At 37.8% G+C, this 22774-nt stretch overlaps 1 protein-coding gene across 7 annotated transcripts in view; it reads right to left on the bottom strand.

Annotated features, from left to right (window-relative positions):
- Window positions 1–22774, bottom strand: part of PDE4D (phosphodiesterase 4D) — a 945814-nt gene that overhangs the window by 6763 nt on the left and 916277 nt on the right. For all 7 annotated transcript variants that reach the window (XM_070743323.1, XM_070743322.1, XM_070743324.1 and 4 more), the window contains 6 exons: window positions 10321–10414; window positions 4711–4883; window positions 3314–3412; window positions 3060–3224; window positions 2640–2739; window positions 740–894 (listed from right to left, as the gene is read on the bottom strand). In XM_070743323.1, coding sequence (XP_070599424.1) covers window positions 740–894; window positions 2640–2739; window positions 3060–3224; window positions 3314–3412; window positions 4711–4883; window positions 10321–10414 — 786 coding nt within the window. The remainder of the gene's footprint in view (window positions 1–739; window positions 895–2639; window positions 2740–3059; window positions 3225–3313; window positions 3413–4710; window positions 4884–10320; window positions 10415–22774) is intronic.

Below are 22774 nucleotides of genomic sequence, written 5' to 3'. Positions count from 1 at the left end.
AAAGGGGGCGGGTGGAAGAAGCAAGGCTAGGCTAAAGGGTGAGTGGGAAGGAAGAAAGGCAAGGGGGGCGCTCCTCCCTTTTCTTTCTTCAAAAGACACCGTTTCAGTGCCTTTGCAAGCACGTTGTTCTCTGCAAAATCTTTCCTCCCCCAAGCTGCCCCTCCCTTTTCTTTCTGAAAAAGACACCCTTTCAGTGCCTTTGCAAGCACGTTGTTCTCTGCAAAATCTTTTCTCCCCCAAGCCGCCCCTCCCTTTTCTTTCTTAAAAAGACACCCTTTCAGTGCCTTTGCAAGCATGTTGTTCTCTGCAAAATCTTTCCTACTCCAAGCAGCCCCTCCCTTTTCTTTCTTTAAAAAAGGGGGAAAAAGAAACCCCTTCATCCCAGCAGCAGCTGCTTGGGTTCATAAGGTGAAAATAGTTCGGAAGAAGAGACAAAAAAATCTTAAACACAGGGTTCGTATCTTGAAAAGTTCGTTAGAAGAGGTGTTCGTAAGATGAGGTACCACTGTATAAGACCCCACCCCCCAAATTATTTGGTACATCATTTTTCATTTGAGCTATATAAGAAGAGAAAAATTAAAGTAATAGCAAGTTTATGATGAGATGCATTTCTAAAAATGGAATACATAAAAAAATCATAAATAAATAAATAAATAAATAAATAAATAAATAAATAATGAATGAATGAATGAATGAATGAATGAATGAATGAATGAATGAATGAATGAAAACAACTCACAATGTCAATGACCATCTTCCTCAATGATTGCTTCTGCTTTTTTGTCAAGTTCTGGAAAATGTCACAATTCTCTTCCTGCAATAATTTGAAGCCAACAGCTAGATGATGGTTTTCCAAGACTGAGGAATCATTATACATCAAGGCAAGTTCAGAGTCTGCAAGAAAGTCCAAAGACAGCACTGTAAGTAAACATTGCATTTTTGTTTGTTTGCTGTAGAAGTTATATTTTTGAGTCTTAACATTATTATGGCATTCAAAACATGGATTACTACATTAGGAGAAAAAAAACCCTCCACTATGGCTAATTGAAAATCAAATCGGATAACAGACTTTCCTCCAATTCCAATTCTCTGTCCACTTTTTAGAAATGGTTTGAAAATTACAAGGACAACAAAATAAAAGCAAATTAGGGTTGATCATGAACAAATGATTGAGCAAAAGCTTCCCTTCTATTAAACAAATGCTCAATAATTTTGTAATCAACTAATGGGAATTTTTGCAAAGACTTGGGGGATATCAATGGCAAATGGAACAGAGATCTCCTTCATCCTTCCCTCCGCATGATTGTTTGACTTGAATGTAGCTGAATATTAACATTCTGCTAACATGACTATGGAGATTCTCAGTCATCCAAGTCACGGTTTTCCCAAAGGTGCTTCTTCAAGAGACAACTGGACTTTCTGGTTTTTCTTTGAAGACACTTCGCTTCTCATCCAAGAAGCTTCTTCACTTCTGACTGGATGGTAGGGAATGGAAGGATTTATATTCCTTGTTGACAGCTGGTCATTTGCATTTTTCTAATAGGCTACAGACAGGGGTGGGCTGCTGCCCGGACGGGGGGGGGGGGTAGGAAAAATTGAGCTCCACCCCAGAGCACCCAATTTGCACTGAAAGATGTTAAAAGAAAATGCAGGGCATCCTGCATAAGTCACGCCCATAGAGTGGGAGTAAAAAAAAAAAATGGTAGCCCTTCATTGGCTACAGCCCAGTAGTGGGCTGTGGCCCACAGGTTGGGGACCAGTGGTGGGTTCTAAATTAGATCACTCGAGCCTCTGAAACTGTAACCGGAAAAGGCAGGGAGAAGCCTCCATGAGGCCTCTCTAGGAATCTCCTGGGAGGAAACAGGGCTGGAAAAGGTGGGGAGAAACCTCTGTAGGGCCTCTCTAGGAATCTCCTGGGAGGAAACAGGGCCGGAAAAGGCGGGGAGAAGCCTCTCTAGGAATCTCCTGGGAGGAAACAGGGCTGGAAAAGATGGGGGAAGCCTCCATGTGGCCTCTCTAGGAATCTCCTGGGAGGAAACAGGGCTGGAAAAGGCGGGGAGAAGCCTCTGTAGGGCCTCTCTAGGAATCTCCTGGGAGGAAACAGGACCAGAAAAGGCAGGGAGAAGCCTCCATGGGGCCTCTCTAGGCATCTCCTGGGAGGAAATAGAGCCTCCACTCTCCCTGTCGTTTCCTCAATCACACGCATTATTTGCTTTTACAATGATTCCTATGGGAAAAATTGCTTCTTCTTACAAACTTTTCTACTTAAGAACCTGGTCACGGAACAAATTAAGTTCATAAGTAGATGTACCACTGTACTCATATTGAGGGACTCTTGCAGTAATTAGTGTCTGACACATATTCAAAGTTGATCTTTGTTTTTATCCTTTGTATTTTCTTGTCTCCTCCTTCTGTACTTTTCCTTGTGGTTCTGCAGAAATACCATCCTTTCATTCTCTGTTTCCTTATCTCTTGCAGGACACAGAGAAATTTGGTGTCATCTTTTCACCATGACGTTCCCCTTCTATTTCCAACTTTACATATCCAAAATCATTTTTTTAAAAAAATCTCCTTTGTTAGTTGTTCAAGGGACCTATAGTATATAGACAATCAGTAGAGCCAGAAATAAACTAACTTACTTGTATTGATAAGAAATTGGTTTGAAACCCCAGGATGGTCAACATCATGTATTGCACTGGCAAAAATAGCAGCTAAAATCTCCAAATCTGTGAAAACGGCCTAAAAGAAAGAAGAAATATTTAGGAATAAAATAATGGACAGAGAGAAGAATGATTAATGGAAGAAATGTTTTAAGTTACAGAGAATTGCATTGGTCATCTCCCTTTCTAAGTTCTTATCTATTTTTTCTGGAAAAACGATTAAAGTCCAATTTACAAAATGTTTTCATAATAAAGCATCAAATGTTGATATTTTGAAATTAAAAGTTATTTTCTTGGTAATTAATCATTTGGCAAGCCACCCTGGTGCATTGCAAGACATGAAAGTATGTTTCACAAGTATGTTTTTTTTCCAATTTCACCCAGATATTGTGGACTTACCTCCAAAGCTGGGGTTGACAAAAGCACATGTGTTGATTGTACAACATCAGCAGCATGTATATTGTTGTGGTATGCCACATCGGCATGATAATGGTCCTCCAGTGTCATCAAGTAGGTTATTAACATATCTGGTTGAATTTTAAATGTTTTTAGCAACTCCCGTTCCTGCACACAGAGAAAAGTAATTATTTATTAAATACAGATAAAGGCCTCTGGAAAATAAAAGAAAAAAAGTGGTTTCCCCTTATACATACCTGAAAGATTGTATACATGACGACTGTCAAAGGTCGGTTGCCAGACAATTCGGCTATTTTAAACACTTGGAGGCCCCATTTATTTACATCTTCTAGCTCCTGATATAAAACCAAACAGAAACTGTTACCTTGGGTTTTGCAATAGAGTTTGCACAAAACATCTGCTCTTGACTTTCTTTTTATTTAGATTTTAGCAATCTAATTTTTTAAATAAAAAGTAGAAACTTTGCTCCAAACTGCATGCCCTGAAATGCTTCAGTATCGCCTGATGCTCTGATGTAGAAAAGAGCATTAGGAAATAATAATAATAATAATAATAATAATAATAATAATAATAATAGTAATATTATTATTATTATTATTATTATTATTATTATTATTATTATTATTATTTATTAGATTTGTATGCCGTCCTTCTCCAAGTACTCGGAGCAGCTCACAACAACACACAATGTACAAATCTAATGTTAAAAGAACAATTTAAAACTCTTATTATAAAAACAATCACACAACTTAACAGACCTAAAAAAAACAATCACACAACCTAACAGACATAAAACCATAGTAGCTAGCTAATTGAGAATGACAACATCTTATTATATCTTATGTTTTTGGAATACACTTTTATAATGATAAAAATAAAATATATTTCCTGCAAACAAAAACAAACAAAGTTTCTTTTGGTGCATCTGAATTTTTGTTAAATTCTATAAGTGGTTTTATTTTAAAAAAATCAATTTGACTTCTGCCGTTACAGAGTTCTGATGCACGATGTGCTCGTGAAAAATTGAATCAGAATCTTTATTCCGCAATACAATATCAGTCTGTGAGATGTTATACACATGACATATGCATTCATATAGACCAGTGATGGCGACCAGTGATGGGTGCCGAAAGAGCGTGAACACGCTCTATCATGCGTGCCCAAGTGCCCACACTCATAATTCAATGCCTAGGGCAAAAATAGTTTATCCTGCCCGCCCAGAGGTCCTCTGGAGGCTGGAAATGGCCTGTTTCCCAAATTCTGGTGGGCCCAGTAGGCTCGTGTTTCGCCCTCCCCAGGCTCCAAAGGTTTCCTTGGAGCTAGGGGAGGGTAAAAATGCTCTCTTCCATCCTCCTGGAGTCTCTCTGGAAGTAAAAAATGTCCTCCAGAGCCTCTATGTGTGGTAAAAATCAGCTGGCCAGCACACACATGTACACTAGAGCTGAGCTAGGGCAACAGCTCGAGTGCCAGCAGATATGGCTCCACGTGCCACCTGTGGCACCCATGCCATAGGTTTGCCATCACTGATATAGACCATATGAATGTACATAAATATTTGTGAATGGAATGTTGTGAATGTCTTTGGATCTGAGTTATAAATACTGAATTAGCTGGAAACCAACATTGCTTTTACCTTGGCTAGAATATCTTCTTGATCCGTTTTGACTCCAAATTTGGGGATACTAGAATTTGTTAAGCTGGAACTATGCATCAACTTTTTTACTCCACTGATTTGAGACATAGGCCTTTTCTTTTTCTCTTTTTCTTTCTGTGCTGGAGATGGGATTTCCACTTCATGCTGCTTGTCTTTTAAAGAAGAGGGGAAAAACATATATAATCTATTTGTAAATTACAGCTACTTAATATTTTTACAAATAGTAATACAATAATATTTGGCTCACGGTCCAATTTATCTCGCAAATCATAGATTTTCAATATCTGTCAACAGATGCTTCTTTGCCGCTAGTTTGGGAACACTGCTGAAAATAAACCAATTTTGTGCTATGCATTGAGCATAACTAGGACAAGATTTGCTCCAATTACATTGACAAAAATAGGAAATAATAGGTGATTGAGCATAAAAAGTTGGCATATGTTTTATGAAAAAACAAATGAAAATAAACAATAAAGGTTCTAAAATATATTTATTTAAAAGGCAAAGTTCTGTTGTAGATAATAACCTCCAAAACTGAATCTAGCTGGAATAATTCTAAGTGTTGCTATGAACATGCTACAAGAAAGATCACAATCATTATCTTGTTTTCAACTAATCATAATTTGTTTCCTCAAAACCTGGTTTTAACTAGAGTCTGTTTAAGCAAGCCACATTCAAACCTGTTCCTGAACTTGATTTATTCTTTCCTCGTCAAATGTTTAAATATATTGTTGTTTCAGTCCAAATAATTAATAGCAATTAGCTGTAAAAAGTAGAGGATGTTTTTGATAGCCTTCCTTTTGAGCAGGTATGATGCACACATTCAAGCATTAACTTCAAAGAAAGCAATGTGCGTAATGCTTATTAACTCCCTGTGAGTTAATGAACTCATCCTAGGTTGATCCAGGTGAACAAATGCATTCTCTCATCCTGTGACATAAGATTCTTTGCATACGCGTACTGAACAGAAAATCAGGATCAAGCTAACTATTCTAGCGCTTAATCCCCACAGCAGAGGTAAAAAATAAAAACCAAGTTTCTCCTATGCAAATTAGAAGCAGAGAAATTAAATCTGACCAGAAGTCTGAAATCTATTTAAGACTTTCAACTCAAATCAATGGTGGTTTTGTAAGATTACAAAACATGGAACCAAAACAGATTATATTATATAAGGAATCTATGTTAATTTTACCTCGCATAAAAGGTTCATTGCTAAATGCAGAAAAAAGAACTCCAATCAGTTATTTCTTAAATTCTTATTCCCCCCCTCCTATCATATTCTTGATTGTCAAATCTGTAAAACCATTATTTTCTTTTGGAGACACTTTTATCTCACTTTCCTCTAAATTAGAAACATAGAAACATAGAAACATTGAAGACTGAAGGCAGAAAAAGACCCCATGGTCCATCTAGTCTGCCCTTATACTATTTCCTGTATTTTATCTTACAATGGATATATGTTTATCCCAGGCATGTTTAAATTCGGTTACTGTGGATTTACCAACCACGTCTGCTGGAAGTTTGTTCCAAGGATCTACTACTCTTTCAGTAAAATAATACTTTCTCATGTTGCCTTTGATCTTTCCCCCAACTAACTTCAGATTGTGTCCCCTTGTTCTTGTGTTCACTTTCCTATTAAAAACACTTAGTGCTAACAAGCAAAAGAAGGCAACGCATGTACAAAACGAACTGCATATATATTTCATATATATATATATTGGGGGGAAATCTATTTCCACATGTATGTATTGGCACAGATCTTTTCTTTAATCTTTTAGATTAGGCTAGCATTTACTGGAAAAAGCAGAAAATTCTGATCTGATTGCTACAGATAAGTGAAAATGTCACCAATTTTCAGTCAAAGGCAATAAGCTCTCTCCTATTCCTTTCCTGATCACCAATTAAACAAATGGGGGGGGGGGGAGAGATTTGAATTAGCACAAATCAACAGCAGCTGAAAAATAATGACTCATATGTATGTTTTGATATTTATAACTTCTGTCATATGAACAAAGTTTAGAACCATCAAAAGAAAGGGCTCTAAAGCAAGATGTCAGATGCATTCAAGTGAAAGGAAATATTAAAGGGGTCATGGAATTCCAAAGGGTTTCCTAAGGTTTCATTCAAAGTGAGCAAATCTTACGAATGAAGGCAAATATATATGTCCCAGATTTGTGTCGCAGCATTCAAACTCGGTTGGTTACTGGGACCAGAGGTTTTGCCTTCTGAGTTTTCAGACTCGTGCTGGAGCGCACCTTCAGGGAACTTCTCTCTAGCAGAGTATGTGCTGTTCTCTGTGTGGTATTTATAGTGCCTGTTGTAAGTGGTTTATTAGATATTGATTGGGGATGTGTTGTTGGCTTCCTTTTAAGTCATTAGTTTGTGATGCCCAGTCCTCGCCTTCTAAGTACTTGGTAGGCTGGTGGTAAATCAACACTCCTGTTGATTGATGAGGGGCCTGTTCCCCAGGCTTCGATCACTTCCCTAGCTGTTTTTGTGCCTGCCCATCTGACAATTTTAGTAGCTACAAAACTGAATGTCCTTGTTCCTTGCAATGTGAGGCTACCAATGAGTTTGGATCTCCTCAGGTGACCTCTGAACAAATGTTACTTCTCCTTATCTCAAACAATTTCCTTCCCAGAGATATAATTATGCAATTATATAAAGCACAATTATCCTACTCAAAAGAAACTAACCTATTTCTAGCAACAATTTTATTAAAAATTGTGATCCAAAATTGTTCAGATTCAGCAGCCTTAATGGTAACTTTATGCAAGGTTTTAAGGCCTTATTTATTAATAACAGAAGGGTAAAGTCTTTTATAATATTTTATCAAGAAAATAGGTGGGTTGTGGTATTATACTTTACATTTCTTTGGTACCATATATGAAGGATTGCTGCATCACTATAATCTTGCATGCAGATATTTTCTTTATCATCAAAAAAAGCCCCACTGGAGCCCATCAAAAGTCTTTTAGTTTGATTGGTTTATGGTTTAGGTTTATTAGGCCACCCTTCTCCTCACGGACTCATGGATAGTGTGGCCCATAATGGCTAACCAGATGTCTAAGGAAGCACACAAAAAGAGTCATGAAGAGGAAGTTCTTCTATATATTCAATTCTATAGGTAAGTCGACTTCCTTTATTTCCCCAGAAATTGTCTAGTAATTTTTCTTGCCAAGGGTCATAAAATTCAGTTTTCTATCTAATCCTCTGGATAATAAAAGGGTTGAATTATCAAAAGATCTGTTTATTTTGGATCTGACTCACAAGAAAGAGAGACGTACAGCATTAATAGGACACATTCTAGTCAATGCTGTCATCTCCATCGTGCATTATTCTCCATCACGTATTGTTGGTTGGCCCACATACCTTGGCAACAAACTTTGCCTGAATATTGAGACTGAACTGAAAAGTGGCAACATTGGCGATAGTGCACGACTTGATAAACTTTTTGTGCCGATGCTCATGCCCTAGAACTGATTAACTGTTCTTAATATTCATTTGAATAACCCAATAATGTCATGGATGTTGTATCATATAATTTTGATGGAGGTCATCACTAGTTCGTTGTGTGAATAATCCTAGCTTGCCTATAATCCTAGCCTAAGATCATGGATACTTCTGCTTTATTTGTTGCCAATCTACAAATACAGTGGTACCTCGTCTTATGAACGCCTCTTCTAATGAACTTTTCGAGATACGAGCCCGGTGGTTTTTTTGCCTCTTGTCTGAACTATTTTCACCTTACGAAACCAAGCTGTTGCCGTATGATTACAGCTGGTGCTGCTTTGAATCCCAGCGAGGGGAGCCTCAGGGAAATCCCAGCAGTGCAAGAACGGGCGCTTCGGCTGGCAACGGAAGTCTGGAGGTGGGGTTTCCCAGCGAGGGGAGCCTCAGGGGAATCCCAGCAGTGCAATAACGAGATCATCCAAGGGCATGGGGTGAGGTATCATCAGTATGCTGATGATACCCAGCTTTACATCTCCACCCCATGTCCAATCAGCAAAGCAAAGGAAGTGATGTGCCAGTGCCTGGAGGCTGTTAGGGTCTGGATGGGTGTCAACAGGCTCAAACTCAACCCTGATAAGACAGAGTGGCTGTGGGTTTTGCCTCCGAAGGACAATTCCATCTGTCCGTCCATTACCCTGGGGGGGGGGAGAATTACTGACCCCCTCAGAGACAACTTGGCGTCCTCCTCGATCCGCAGCTAACATTAGAGCACCATCTTTCAGCTGTGGTGAGGAGGGCGTTTGCCCAGGTTCACCTGGTGCACCAGTTGCGGTCCTATTTGGACAGTGAGTCACTGTTCACTGTCACTCATGTGCTCATCACCTTGAGGTTCGACTACTGCAATGCTCTCTACATGGGGCTACCTTTGAAGAGTGTTCGGAAACTTCAGATCATGCAGAATGCAGCCGCGAGAGCAATCATGGGCTTTCCCAGATATGCCCATGTCTCGTCAACACTCTGCGGCTTGCACTGGTTGCCGATCAGTTTCCGGTCACAATTCAAAGTGTTGGTTATGACCTATAAAGCCCTACATGGCATTGGACTGGAATATCTTTGGGACCGCCTTCTGCCGCACAAATCCCAGTGACCGATTAGGCCCCACAGAATTGGCCTTCTCCGGGTTCCGTCGACTAAACAATGCCATCTGGCATGACCCAGGGGAAGAGCCTTATCTGTGGCAGCCCTGACCCTCTGGAATCAACTCCCCCCAAAGATTAGGACTGCCCCCACCCTCCTTGCCTTTCGAAAGCTCCTAAAAACCCACCTATGTCACCAGGCATGGGGAAACTGATACACCCCTTAGCTACTATGGTTTTTTATGTATGGTTCGAAGGGTTTTAAATTGCTTATAACATTAGATTTGTACATTGTGTTTTGCTGTTGTGAGCCGCTCAGAGTCCTCGGAGTGGGGCAGCATACAAATCTAATATATTATTATTATTATTATTATTATTATTATTATTATTATTACTATTCTCTGTCTCAATCATTTTCTCATTTCTCTTTTTTTCCTCCCCTTTTTGCTCATTTCTCTCTCCCTTCCTCTCCTTTTCTCTCTTTCTCCCTCTCTTGCTTTCTTTCTCTCTCACTCTTGCTTTCTCTCTCTCTCTTTCTCTCTCTCTTGCTTACTTTCTCTCTCTCTCTCTCAGCAAAAAGTTGCGAGACTGAAACCTGAGCTTCCTTCTTCGCGGCACACCTGACCATGTCTCGCGGCACACTGGTTGAAAAACACTGCTCTAATGAGTCCGAATTATTTTAAAAGTGTTGACTTTTAGTCACAGTCATTTGGGAATTGCTTGGAAGGTTTGACAAAGGCCTGTGAATGATGTACCGTATGTCAGTTAGCAAAAGACCATTTGATAAACTCTTTGCCACAATTCTCACCAACTTTTATTGTAAAATAAAAGCAAACATTGTATTAATCAATTAATGCCTATTTTATTGTATACATATAAATACTTATGCATATATGTATCTCTCTGTGTATATGTATTGGTATATAGAATGATATCCTGCAGTAGGTAGTGAAAACGAAAGAGAAAAACAAGGAATATCAGTTTTTATAATCATGCTTACCTAAAAATGTGTTGGATATATATTCAGAGACTTGATTGCCTGATCGGCTCATTTCAGATAAGTGGGTTAGCTCTCGATTGAGCATTCTTTTAAACTGTAAAGAAAAACAAAACAATGTATGTCAATGGCCAGTAAATGGGTGTATGGTACAAGAATTGTTTAAGAACCATTTTTAACAGATATGTTCAAAATTTCAACTCAATTTACCACTTTAGCTCAATGCATAATGAGAAGTAAAATCAGATTCTCAGGGAAAATGTCAAAGTAGGCTTCACCAAAAGTATTTTTCCATACATCATTTTACATAAAGAGATACTGGAAAAACTGGTTATGAATATGAATAGAGATCAATTTCATTGCTCTTATCATAGTTAAAAATGTAAACTGAAGGTTTATAATATATACACATTCCACCTATGTTCTCAAGAAATAAAGAGAACAATTTTCTTAAATTCCTACTTTTTAAGTGAAGCCAACAAGCCATCTCCTTCTGCAGGAAATAATTAAAATTACCTAGCAATATTAGAAACATAGATAGAAACATATAAGATTGACGGCAGAAAAAGACCTCATGGGCCATTTAGTCTGCTTTAGAAACATAGAAACTTAGAAGACTGACGGCAGAAAAAGACCTCATGGTCCATCTAGTCTGCCCTTATACTATTTTCTGTATTTTATCTTAGGATGGATATAGGTTTATCCCAGGCATGTTTAAATTCAGTTACTGTGAATTTATCTACCACGTCTGCTGGAAGTTTGTTCCAAGGATCTACTACTCTTTCAGTAAAATAATATTTTCTCATGTTGCTTTTGATCTTTCCCCAACTAACTTCAGATTGTGTCCCCTTGTTCTTGTGTTCACTTTCCTATTAAAAACACTTCCTTCCTGGACCTTATTTAACCCTTTAACATATTTAAATGTTTTGATCATGTCCCCCCTTTTCCTTCTGTCCTCCAGACTATACAGATTGAGTTAATGAAGTCTTTCCTGATATGTTTTATGCTTAAGACCTTCCACCATTCTTGTAGCCCGTCTTTGGACCCGTTCAATTTTTCCAATATCTTTTTGTAGGTGAGGTCTCCAGAACTGAACACAGTATTCCAAATGTGGTCTCACCAGCACTCTATATAGCGGGATCATAATCTCCTTCTTCCTGCTTGTTATACCTCTAGCTTGTTATACCTCTAGCCTTTATACTATTTCCTGTATTTTATCTTAGTTTGGATATATGTTTATTCCAGGCATGTTTAAATTCAGTTAATGTGGATTTACCAACCATGTCCTTTCTGTAGACCTTTCTATAGGCAGGAGTAAACTGTAACTCAATTACCATACTTGTTGCTTAGTTACATAAACATCTGTATAACTAAATTTACAAACCTAAATTTAAAATTAATAATTAATGAGACAACTGCTTTGGGAACCAGGTATTGGATTTTATTGCGGATATAGCCATTTTGTAAAGCAAAACAAGTCCAGGTTAAAGAAAATTTAAGAGACTCATGTAAAAACTAAGAGGAGCAGGCTTTCTAAATTTGATGATTTGTGTACAGATTATACTTTAGCATCCATAATCTTCAACCTGCTGATTGAAGAGCATGAATTTTTGATGAACACTCTTGCAGGCACTTGTCAAGTCTGGAATAAGCTATTCCAATTATCAAAAAGCATGGCCTCCAATAAGTTCATCAGTTTTCTAATGGCGTGATTTCCTTAGCAGCAGACAATCAAGGCTTCAGGCTTCCTCAGCCTGGCTATCAGTTGTGCAAGTTGGAGATTCATAAGCTTTGGAGGACGGTACTGATTGTGACTTAAGTTTTATTAAACAGCTTTTAGAAACATAGAAGATTGACGGCAGAAAAAGACCTCATGGTCCATCTAGTCTGCCCTTATACTATTTCCTGTATTTTATCTTACAATGGATATATGTTTATTCCAGGCATGTTTAAATTCAGTTACTGTGGATTTACCAACTACATCTGCTGGGAGTTTGTTCCAAGCATCTACTACTTTTTCAATAAAATAATATTTTCTCACGTTGCTTCTGATCTTCCCCCAACTAACCTCAGATTGTGGCCCCTTGTTTTTGTGTTCACTTTCCTATTAAAAACACTTTCCTCTTGAACTTTATTTAACCCTTTAACATATTGAATTTTTTGATCATGTCCCCCCTTTCCCATTTGTCCTCCAGACTATACAGATTGAGTTCATTAAGTCTTTCCCGATAAGTTTTATGCTTAAGACCTTCCACCATTTTTCTAGTCCATCTTTGGACCCGTTCAATTTTATCAATATCTTTTTGTAGATGAGGTCTCCAGAACTGAACACAGAATTCCAAATGTGGTCTCACCAGCGCTCTATACAGTGGGATCACAATCTCCCTCTTCCTCCTTGTTATACCTCTAGCTATGCAGCCAAGCATTCTACTCGCTTGTGTTTCAACAAGGAAAGTATTGCAAGGTTTCCTGCAGTAATCTTTTACTGTAAGATTGTTCTTGCTTTAAGAATTCAAGGCCTACAAATACATTGCAAGAAGCAGAGGGGGTCGAAGGGCTGCCAACATTTGTTTCATGCTAAAAGAAAGCGCCATTCAGCCGTTTCTGGTGACTTGAACGGTTGGCCTGATGATTCACATGAAAGGTTGCTTCCCATCAGCCAGCAAAGCCTGCAGGTATGCTATCTTTAAGTCCCCCTAGTGCTGAAATAAGCCTGTCATAATTTTTCCATACAGTTACCACACGTGGGCTGGGAATTAGGAGTTGTCATCCATTACTTACAGAAGCAAGCTGATTAGAAAAGGTTGAAGTGGAAAGCAGAAATAACTCAGATTGTGATTCTTCCAAAGGCAAATTTTTCAATTTACCCAAGTCTTCCATATTTGAAAAAGCTAGCCACTGGATTATTTAGAAATAGTTTATTAGATTCATAGTTTATTAGATTTGTATGCCGCCCCTCTCAGAAGACTCAGGGCGGTTCACAGCATAGCAATAATACAATACACTACAAATCTAACAATAAAAAAATAGATCCATTTAAAAGACATTAATAACATAATAAAACCCCTAGCTATGCAGTCACACACATTCAACCTAATCTATCATGCAGTAAGGCCAAAAATATAATAAAAAGGGGGAAAGGTGGTAATTATCCCCACGCCTGGCGACAAAAGTGGGTCTTGAGCATTTTACGGAAGGCGAGGAGGGTGGGGGCTATTCGAATCTCTGGAGGGAGTTGATTCCAGAGGGCCGGGGCCGCCACAGATAAGGCTCTTCCCCTGGGTCCCACCAGATGGCATTGTTTAGTTGACAGGACCCGGAGAAGGACAACTCTGTGGGACCTAATCGGCCGCTGGGATTCATGCGGCAGGAGGCGGTCTCGGAGATATTCTGGTCCGATGCCATGTAGGGCTTTATAGGTCATAACCAACACTTTGAATTGTGACTGGAAACTGATCGGCAGCCAGTGCAGGCCGCGGAGTGTATCATTTATACTATTTGACTTAGAGCTACAGGATTTTTGCAGCCATCAGATTGTGAATGTATAGCCTGCTCTGTCAGTAGTATTTTTTCCACATCTGCTCTCTATGTATGGTCAATATACGTCACCTAAGAAAAATCTTGTTTGAAAATAATCCAGTGCAGGATAATCTGCAAGGTGTTGCTCTCCTCATTTATACATCAGTTAGTAATCTGTGTCCTTATATATTATCATTTATACTCTATTCATTGAGCAAATACGCTAAAAACCTAACTGGAGTGAGGACAGACTAGGATACATGTTTAAAGTCTAGTTACATGTTTTCTTTAATCCATTTATACATTTTATGAGTTTTCTTCATAACACTTGTTCCATTCTTATGTTATATGGTAAAACTCTGGATGAATAGGATTGCTTGCTCAGTATACTGGACAAGTATATACAAACAGGTTCTGTCCAGATTATTTGGATTACAGTTTTCATCAGACCTAGGATAAGAGCCAAAAATCTGAACTACAGTCCAGAATATTTAAGAAGCATTAAAAGTTTGTAATGTTTTATAAATATTATCTTTTATAAAACTCTCTCTCTCTCTCTCTCTGTGTGTGTGTGTGTGTGTGTGTGTGTCTGTGATTTTGGAAGTCAGTGAAGTTTGTCAGTGTCTTCTTCCTAGGGGTTGAGAGAGCACAACTGACCCAGGTTCACCAGCTTGGCTTTGTATCTAAGGCAGACCTAGAACTCATTGCCTCCTGAAATCTGGCCTGGTGCCTTAACCACTACCTCAGGCTACCTCTTGTGATCATAATTGACCTCGGACTTGCACCTGTAAATTAAGTGGACCACCATGTTACTTCGCTGATGTTACGATCTGTTTCATTGTAGTTGTTAAGTAAATGCGGTGGTCATTAAGCAAACCCTTTCTCCCTAATGGCTGTTTTTGTGGAAACCCAAGTATATGCAAGGAACCAGAAAAAAAATCACAGGAGGTTGTTGTCATATGCCTGCAAGATATTATAAACATCTGAAAATGTGAGACAGTTGCCAAGCAGCCAAAATGTGATAATCTGATAGCAAGATGCAGCCATCATAACTTTAAACGTGGGTTATAAGTAGCTTTGGGGAGTTCATCATACCTTCGGTTGCTACATAACCAGTTTCTAAATATAAATATCAGTTATGTGTATTTATTTCTAAAACAGGCCCTCTGGGTGAAATAAAGAAGGATAACATGTATGATAACCTTCCACAAAGTGTGTTTTGGAGAGACACAAACAGTTATTTTAATCCTTAGTATGTTGCTTCATGGCACCCATCTCCAAGCTTATGCTCTCTAGACATGTTGCCTTAGGACAATGCTGGTGAACGTATGGCATAGGTGCCACAGGTGGCACGTGGAGACATATCTGCTGGCACCTGAGCTGTTGCCCTAGCTCAGCTCCAATGTGCAAGTATGTGCCGATGAGGTGATTTTTGGCTCGCACGGAGGCTCTGGGAGGGGTTTTTTGGTTTCCAGAGAGCCTCCAGGGGGATGGGGAGGTGTTTTTACCCTCCCCTGGATCCAGGGAAGCCTTTGGAACCTGGGGAGGGTAAAACACGAGCCTACCGGGCCCACCAGAAGTTGGAAAACAGGCCATTTCTGGCCTTCAGGGGGCTTCCGGGAGCCAAGAGAGGCTGTTTTCACCCTCCCCAGACATTGAATAATGAGTGTGGGCACTCACAAATGTGCGATAGTGTGCGCCCACGCTCTTTCAGCACCCAAGGAAAAAAAGTTCACCATCACTACCTTAGGGACTGAAAAGAAATGGCCATGTCCCAACCACCTCTAGAGGATAATAATTTGAAAAATGATGCTGAGACAAAGGCATTTTTGGAAATGAAGTTATCAAATCTTTGAGATAAGGAATAAGAAATATTTATTCCATTCTAAAGCTAGGAAAGATAGCCAAATGCAGGGGACAATCAAATAGCACTGTGCTCAGCACAACTTATTTTTAGCTTTCCATCTGAAAATGGCTCAATAATAAAGGCTACGTTCTCATTATTAATTTATTTCTTCTCTGAAACAACCATCATAGGGCAACAGGGAAGAAAATTAGAACCCAATTAAAGAACCCAAACATTGACTTTACTCATTCTGAACATGGACAAAGGAGAAAGAGCTCTCTACACAGAGCTTTGGTCATTTTTTTTCTGATGTGGGTTGAGCAAAGACATAGAACTACCCTTAGTTTTGCCACAGTATAATAGACTCAAGATTTGTGAATGGCAATAAGTGAAATTTAAATTGTGACTAGATAGTTATCATCAGAAGCAAAACAAACAACAAATTAAAGGAGAAAGGGAAGGCCGGGAATGCATTGGTTGCCGATCAGTTTCCAGTCACAACTCAAAGTGTTGGTTATGACCTATAAAGCCCTTCATGGCACCGGACCAGATTATCTCAGGGACCGCCTTCTGCTGCACGAATCCCAGCGACCAGTTAGGTCCCACAGAGTGGGTCTTGTCCGGGTCCCGTCAACTAAACAATGCCACTTGGCGGGACCCAGGGGAAGAGCCTTCTCTGTGGCGGCCCCGGCCCTCTGGAACCAACTCCCCCCCAGAGATTAGAATTGCCCCCACCCTCCTTGCTTTTCGTAAGCTACTTAAAACCCACCTCTGCCGCCAGGCATGGGGGAATTGAGATACCCTTTCCCCCTAGGCCTTTACAATTTTATGCATGGTATGTCGGTATGTATGTTTGGTTTTTTATTATAATGGGTTTTAAATTGTTTTTTAATTGGATTATTGTTATACGCTGTCTTATTATTGCTGTTAGCCGCCCCGAGTCTCCGGAAAGGGGCAACATACAAAACCAATAAATAAATAAATAAATACTCACTCTCTCTTAATAGTATATTAAACAACACCATTTGGAAAAGAATGTGGCTAACATTAGGTAAAATCTTACCCCTCAAAGCCACACTTGATATTCTCAAAAAAATATAGGTATTACTGCTGCAAGGCAAAATCCTTATGCTAGTCCCCACCTTAGAAAATGAAACTCAATCTGTTGTTAGTTACTCTAGGGTCTCAACCCAATACTGGGAAATTGTTGCTATGATTAAACCCCCCCCCCACTATAATGCATTAAAAGGTAGAATAGAAGCACCTCTATGATTTCATACCAGCCATTATTTTACCAAATCCGGCTTGAGTCAACAGGATTAACTCAGCTAAAATAAAGAGGAAACATTTCTGTTTGCAAGATTACTCTGCTGCTAGTTATTCAACATTTCCTGATTTATTTAAGCTCTCAGTATCACTTAATCCCTAACCAGCACTGAACCAAAGGGAGAAGAGTGTGTTGTATCATTTGCTTCAGTTAATCCCAAATCACAAGGATATAATGTAAATAAATAACTCAACATAATACACACAATCAGAAAAAAGATTAATTCTATGTCATGTAGATCCAATACTTCCTATTCAATTCTTTCAATCCTGTAAAGAACTGAACAGCATAATACAGAATAGTAGCAATAAAGCCCTAGAATTCATTATTAGGAGGCAATAGAATGAGATTTTTTTGGACTAATGTATAAAATTACAGAGTTTAGATTTCTACCTCATTTTAACTTCAATGAGTCTTAACACAAGTAGAAGCTATGGATCGCTTATATATTTTTCAGCATTACCAATTTAGGGTATAAATTGGTATACTGTATTTATATCCTAAAGTATATTCTCTAAATCCAAATTTGTACTGGCCAATCATTCTGAGATATATGTGAAAATGAAAGATAAAAGGAATATTGTGGATAGTCTAAGAAATATTAGAGTCCTTTGAAACCCAACTAATTTTGCAAGGAAAAAAGATAATATGGTCTATAATTATTTGGATTAATCATAAGAAATAAAGTTGAACATTTTGCAGGGTAGTATTACATTAAAATATAGATTTTATACGAAAATGGTCATAAAAATATTAATTGTTCATCTTGATCTGCAGTGAGAAAGAATTCTTGCTCACAAAACTCATACCATTAATGGTAATACAGCAAGAAAAGCATAAAACATAATTTCTTTAGTGAAATGTATTGCTGGGTACAACTAAAAGTCCTTACTTTATTTGAAAGTCTAAACTATCAAGCCTTGGTTACTAAGGTTTTTATTTTGCTCACTTGTATTTATTAAATAGTTGCGTTAGAAACTCAGCATTAGTAAATGATCCAATGAATGATCACATAATTAAAATGTTGCTTTAAGACAGCATATTGGGCTACTATCTACTACACCACAGTTAGTGAACTGATAATCTTTTCAGAAAGATTGCTTAGGGTCAGTTGTTCTTCATTCCAATGCACTCTAAGCTCCAAGTTGGATGCACATAGGGCTTTCACCTACTTCAGTGGTTTCTCTGAGGTCACACAGTAACTTTAAAAGAAGCAAAGATCCAGGGTTTCCCTATCCAATATCTTCCAACATAATTACTTAGATTGTACACAGTGTGATTCTCCTCCAGGCTCCCATGCTGGGGAAAAAATTCTATCCTCGATCCAGCTCCACCACTCTGTCCTACTGAGACTCTTAATATGAACAACTATTACTATCACAGTTAAATTCAATCACTTTCTGTTGCTATTTATTGTTCACACAAGGACAGAATTCCAGTTGTTCTATTGATTTCTTTACACAGCACATTTTAGGGATAAGGTCTACACACAAAAAGGAAAAAAAGTTAACCTATTTTTACATGCGACATCATCCTTGCTTAGTCAAGTTATTAATATTTATTTTTCTAAGTTATCACATAGTTAGAAAAAGGGCATATTGTTCCTTGACATCTTGATCATCCAGAACATACATTACAGGAGATTTTCTGATAAATTTGTGGTTCTTTGTTAGATTAGCACTGCATATCACAATATACAGGCATCCGGGTCAATATAAAAGAACAAATCAAGCCATCTTTTTAGTTGAAGCTTTATAAATTAATTCTCAACAAGTTAAGATTGGCAACGTCAGTGAGAGGAAAGAAAAACATTTCCAAGCATTCACTATATCAGAATGGCTTTAATCAATTTGAGAAAGCAAAAAACAGAGGTGTAATAATTGCAATGTTTTCGTATTAAGAAAATAACATGAAATTATACATTTAGCCCTTATGTTTTATATGCTCTTTAAGGATCTTTTTCTTGGGGAATGAAAAAAGCACAACAGAGCTTGGATTTCCCCAAAACACGATTAAAAGCAATGATCCTATAGCTGCTAAAATGAGAATATGCTCTATTCTCAGGATTGCGCAACTCTGTTATAGATACCTTTGAATATAAGTGAATGTTAGTTCATTGTTTTCAATTACATATTTTAAAGTAACTTTAACATATCAGTAAGGCCTCAAGCTATAATACAAAAAAAATGTTCAGGCAAACACTGCATGCAAACAAACATGATTTAGAAAGTTCTTAAATTCCTACCTTTATGTATCCCCATGATACTGACAGTAAATAGTTTGCCTCAGGCATTTTTGATGCTTTTAGTATTACCAAATTAAAGCAGAATTTTCGGTCCTCTGTTATTACTGAGATACAGGGGTGGGGGAAAGTATGCTGAATCCTCTTAACTGAATTTTTATTCTCAGTTCTGTTGATTTATAAATTTCCTGCAATTAGGTATCCAAGAGATCGTTTAACTGGTGTTCCAGTTAAGAGATCTTCGGTTATTTTGGAACCATTTGCAAAATTCCAAAACGCTGTAAAATTTAAGAACCTGGCTTGAAAGACATATTGCCCAAGCTGAACAGAAATCTGAAGGGCAGACAGAGATCTGCATATTTCCAGAACAGCACGACTTGATGAATTATGTATATCAAGATGCTCAGCTGCTGGAAAAGACTTGTTCTCTCAATAGCCTTCCAAATAAGGATCTGCAGGGAAGCTACAACCAGTGTCAAGTAAACCCTCCCATAAAATTCAGATAACGGCCAATCCTGTGCTAGCCAAAAATACATAAAAGCAGCAGAGAAAGCCGTGACATGTGTGTGCTAGCTTCTGATTGGTCTTCACGGCAGAATCTCTTGGGAAGAAGGTAGTTCTCCTTTGTGCTAAATGCCATTTAATAATGGCTTCCCCGCAGCATTTATTTCAGAGCAGACATGATTAATTAGCTTAACTTTTTTGTTTGTGCCTGTAACATTTTATTAGCTCAAGGAGCGAGGCTAAATGAACTTGGTCAAACAAGCATAGAGGGTTGTTTTGCTCAGTTCTAAATGTCATTTGGGTTGAAACCTTTAACTTCCTATCATTGAAAATGCACACAAAGACAAACACACATGCATGTATGCATGTGAAGTTTTAAATCCCTATATTCTGCAATTCAATTACATCTCATTCTGATAGCATCATTGCAAAGCATTTATTATTGCTTCAATACAAAAAGCTTTCGATCTGCCTAGTAGCATTTAAGTCTGTATATGGCATAAATCGGATGAAAAGAGTACTGTAGTACATCATTCAGCTGCTTAGTATATAGTAGGTATCTGTATCCAACAAAAAAGATGTATCATTGTAACGTTCCTATCTTTATGGGTCCTAAGAAATATCACAGTATTATTGGGGGGAAATCATTATAGTATTTGAAAGCAAATGCAACAGACATTTCTTGACACCTTAAGCAACACAATTCATGTGGAATTGATTCCTCATTGGATGGAACCTTTATTAAATATGAAAAAAAAATAGATTTCCATTATGAATTTTCAATATAAAAGTATATACTTCTTTCTAGATTAAATTATATACACAGCATTTTTTTACAGTATAGTAAAAAATTCAATGCTACTTCAGCACTGCTTAAATTAAGCTCACCACCTCTGTATTACAAATAGAAAATCAAGGAAGTAAATCAGGAGTACGCCTTAAAAATGGTGCTATCCAGATCTTAGCTAATAGAAATTGGGAGCCAATATACAACAAATATATTGAAGAAGGATAGCTAAGGGGGTATTCAAAAAGTGTCCAGGAAGCCTTTGCATACATTATGCTTTGTTAAGCCTTGATTTGACATTATATATATAAACTTTAGACTTTCTCTGGCATACTATGTCAGCATTTTCTTTAATTCTGAATATATCATGTTACTTAAAATTCAGACAAACAAGATTTGCAGATTATTTTTAACAGTTTTTCAGGTTATGTTTCCATGCCTAACATAATTATTATAGAATTCATAACTAAAAACAAGCTATAATGAATAGGGACACCCAAGAGATAAGATTCAAGAATAACACTTGTTCAAAACTAGTTTTTAATACAATAGTAATATAGTTATTTTGTCATTAAGTTCATGTGTGTCCATTTTCATATACTAACACAAAAGTTTAAATGCAATTAAATGAAATGTAACTAAAAATAAGTTTTTCTTTTTAAAATGTACACCTTTTAAAAAAGGATTGATATTCTTGGTTGAGCTGAGAATTTGTAATGAGACACACATATTTTAATTTAGTAGGGAAAATGTTTGAAACCACATAACTGAGCCATACTGTTCATTATGCTACTTGCTGATTTGTTCTGAATTAATGAGGTCAATCACGGAATGCTGCTGCAGCACATTCATTCTTTATTCATTTCAAGAGAGGCTGTGCACACACAAGATTCAATGAAGTGGACAGACTGTGCTCAGTTGGGCTTATTGGACTGTTCCTACTGACTAAGAACATTGACAAGTGAGATCTTTTGTGGCACAGAATTCTGCTGTATCAGCTTAATGGAGGCATATATCTATATATGAGCACCACGCAGAAAGAATTCCACAGATAAATCCTCAGGAAAATAAAATAGGAACAATCAAAAGACCAGGTAGGCAACCATATTTAGAGATGGGGTGTCAAACTGGGGGCCCAGGGGCTGGATGCATCGTATGTAGGCCACGCCCACCCCAGTTCTGTAAAGGGGGGGACATTGTGATATGTCACATAACTGCAACTTGACACAGTGAGTTTGACGCGTGTGATTTGGAGGATAAACAATTAAAACTTCAGCACTTGATAGTGAAAAAAATATGATTATTGGGGTAAATAATATGACAATTTGAAGCTTAAAACAACTCTCAAATGCTAAGAGGGGCGGCATACAAATCCAATTAATAATAATAATAATAATAATAATAGTAATAATAATAATAATAAAACAATTTCAGCATGATAAATAGGGTCTTTGCTTTCCATGAATCTCTGTAACAGTCTTCCTCAAATAGGGTCTTCCAGATACATTGGATTATAAATTCTTGTAAGACAATTGTTAGTTATACTTCGGGAGAAAATAATAGTTCTAAAGACTTACTTTTAAGTCAAAATCTGTTCCCATCTATTATTTATTATTGTAACCACTTATTTACTATGATACATTACTGTTCTAAATTTACACAACGACCAAAGTTTTCTGGGCTAATACTAACAGCATCCCCAAAAACAAAACAAAACAATCAAGTGGCAGTAAGTCAAAAGTAGACACAGCTGTGGATCTGTCCATGTAGGGACTTGGACTGATTCAAACATCGTAACAATAACTACACAGTTAGTTTATATAATTTCACCTTAACTAAGGCCACTGGTGTTTCCAAAGCAGTTGTACCACTCTTGTCTTGTGAAACTAAATTCAAACAACAGGAAGGTGTCCTTTTATTCATAAGTATATTGATTTAATGAAACCGTTCCCTCCATTCTTTGAGAAAAGCAATGGCCACAAACCCAGACACATTAGAATGCAAAATCTGTACTTGGTTACAGCATCTGTTAGACCAGGGATAGGCAAACCTGGCTCTTCTTTGACTTGTGGACTTCAACTCCCAGAATTCCTGAGTCAATCATGCTAGCGCAGTAATCCTGGGAGTTGAAGTCCAAATGTCATAGAAGAGCCAACTTTGCCTACCCCTATGTTAGATCAATGTTTCTGAATTATTTTCTGTTATGCCTGCCCTAGGAACAAGTAAATGTTT

This window comes from Erythrolamprus reginae, chromosome 2 (assembly GCF_031021105.1).
Source record: "Erythrolamprus reginae isolate rEryReg1 chromosome 2, rEryReg1.hap1, whole genome shotgun sequence".
Classification (NCBI taxonomy): Eukaryota; Metazoa; Chordata; class Lepidosauria; order Squamata; family Dipsadidae; genus Erythrolamprus; species Erythrolamprus reginae.
The sequence above is the reverse complement of the archived record's forward strand: the minus strand, read 5'-3'. Positions and strand labels throughout refer to the sequence as shown.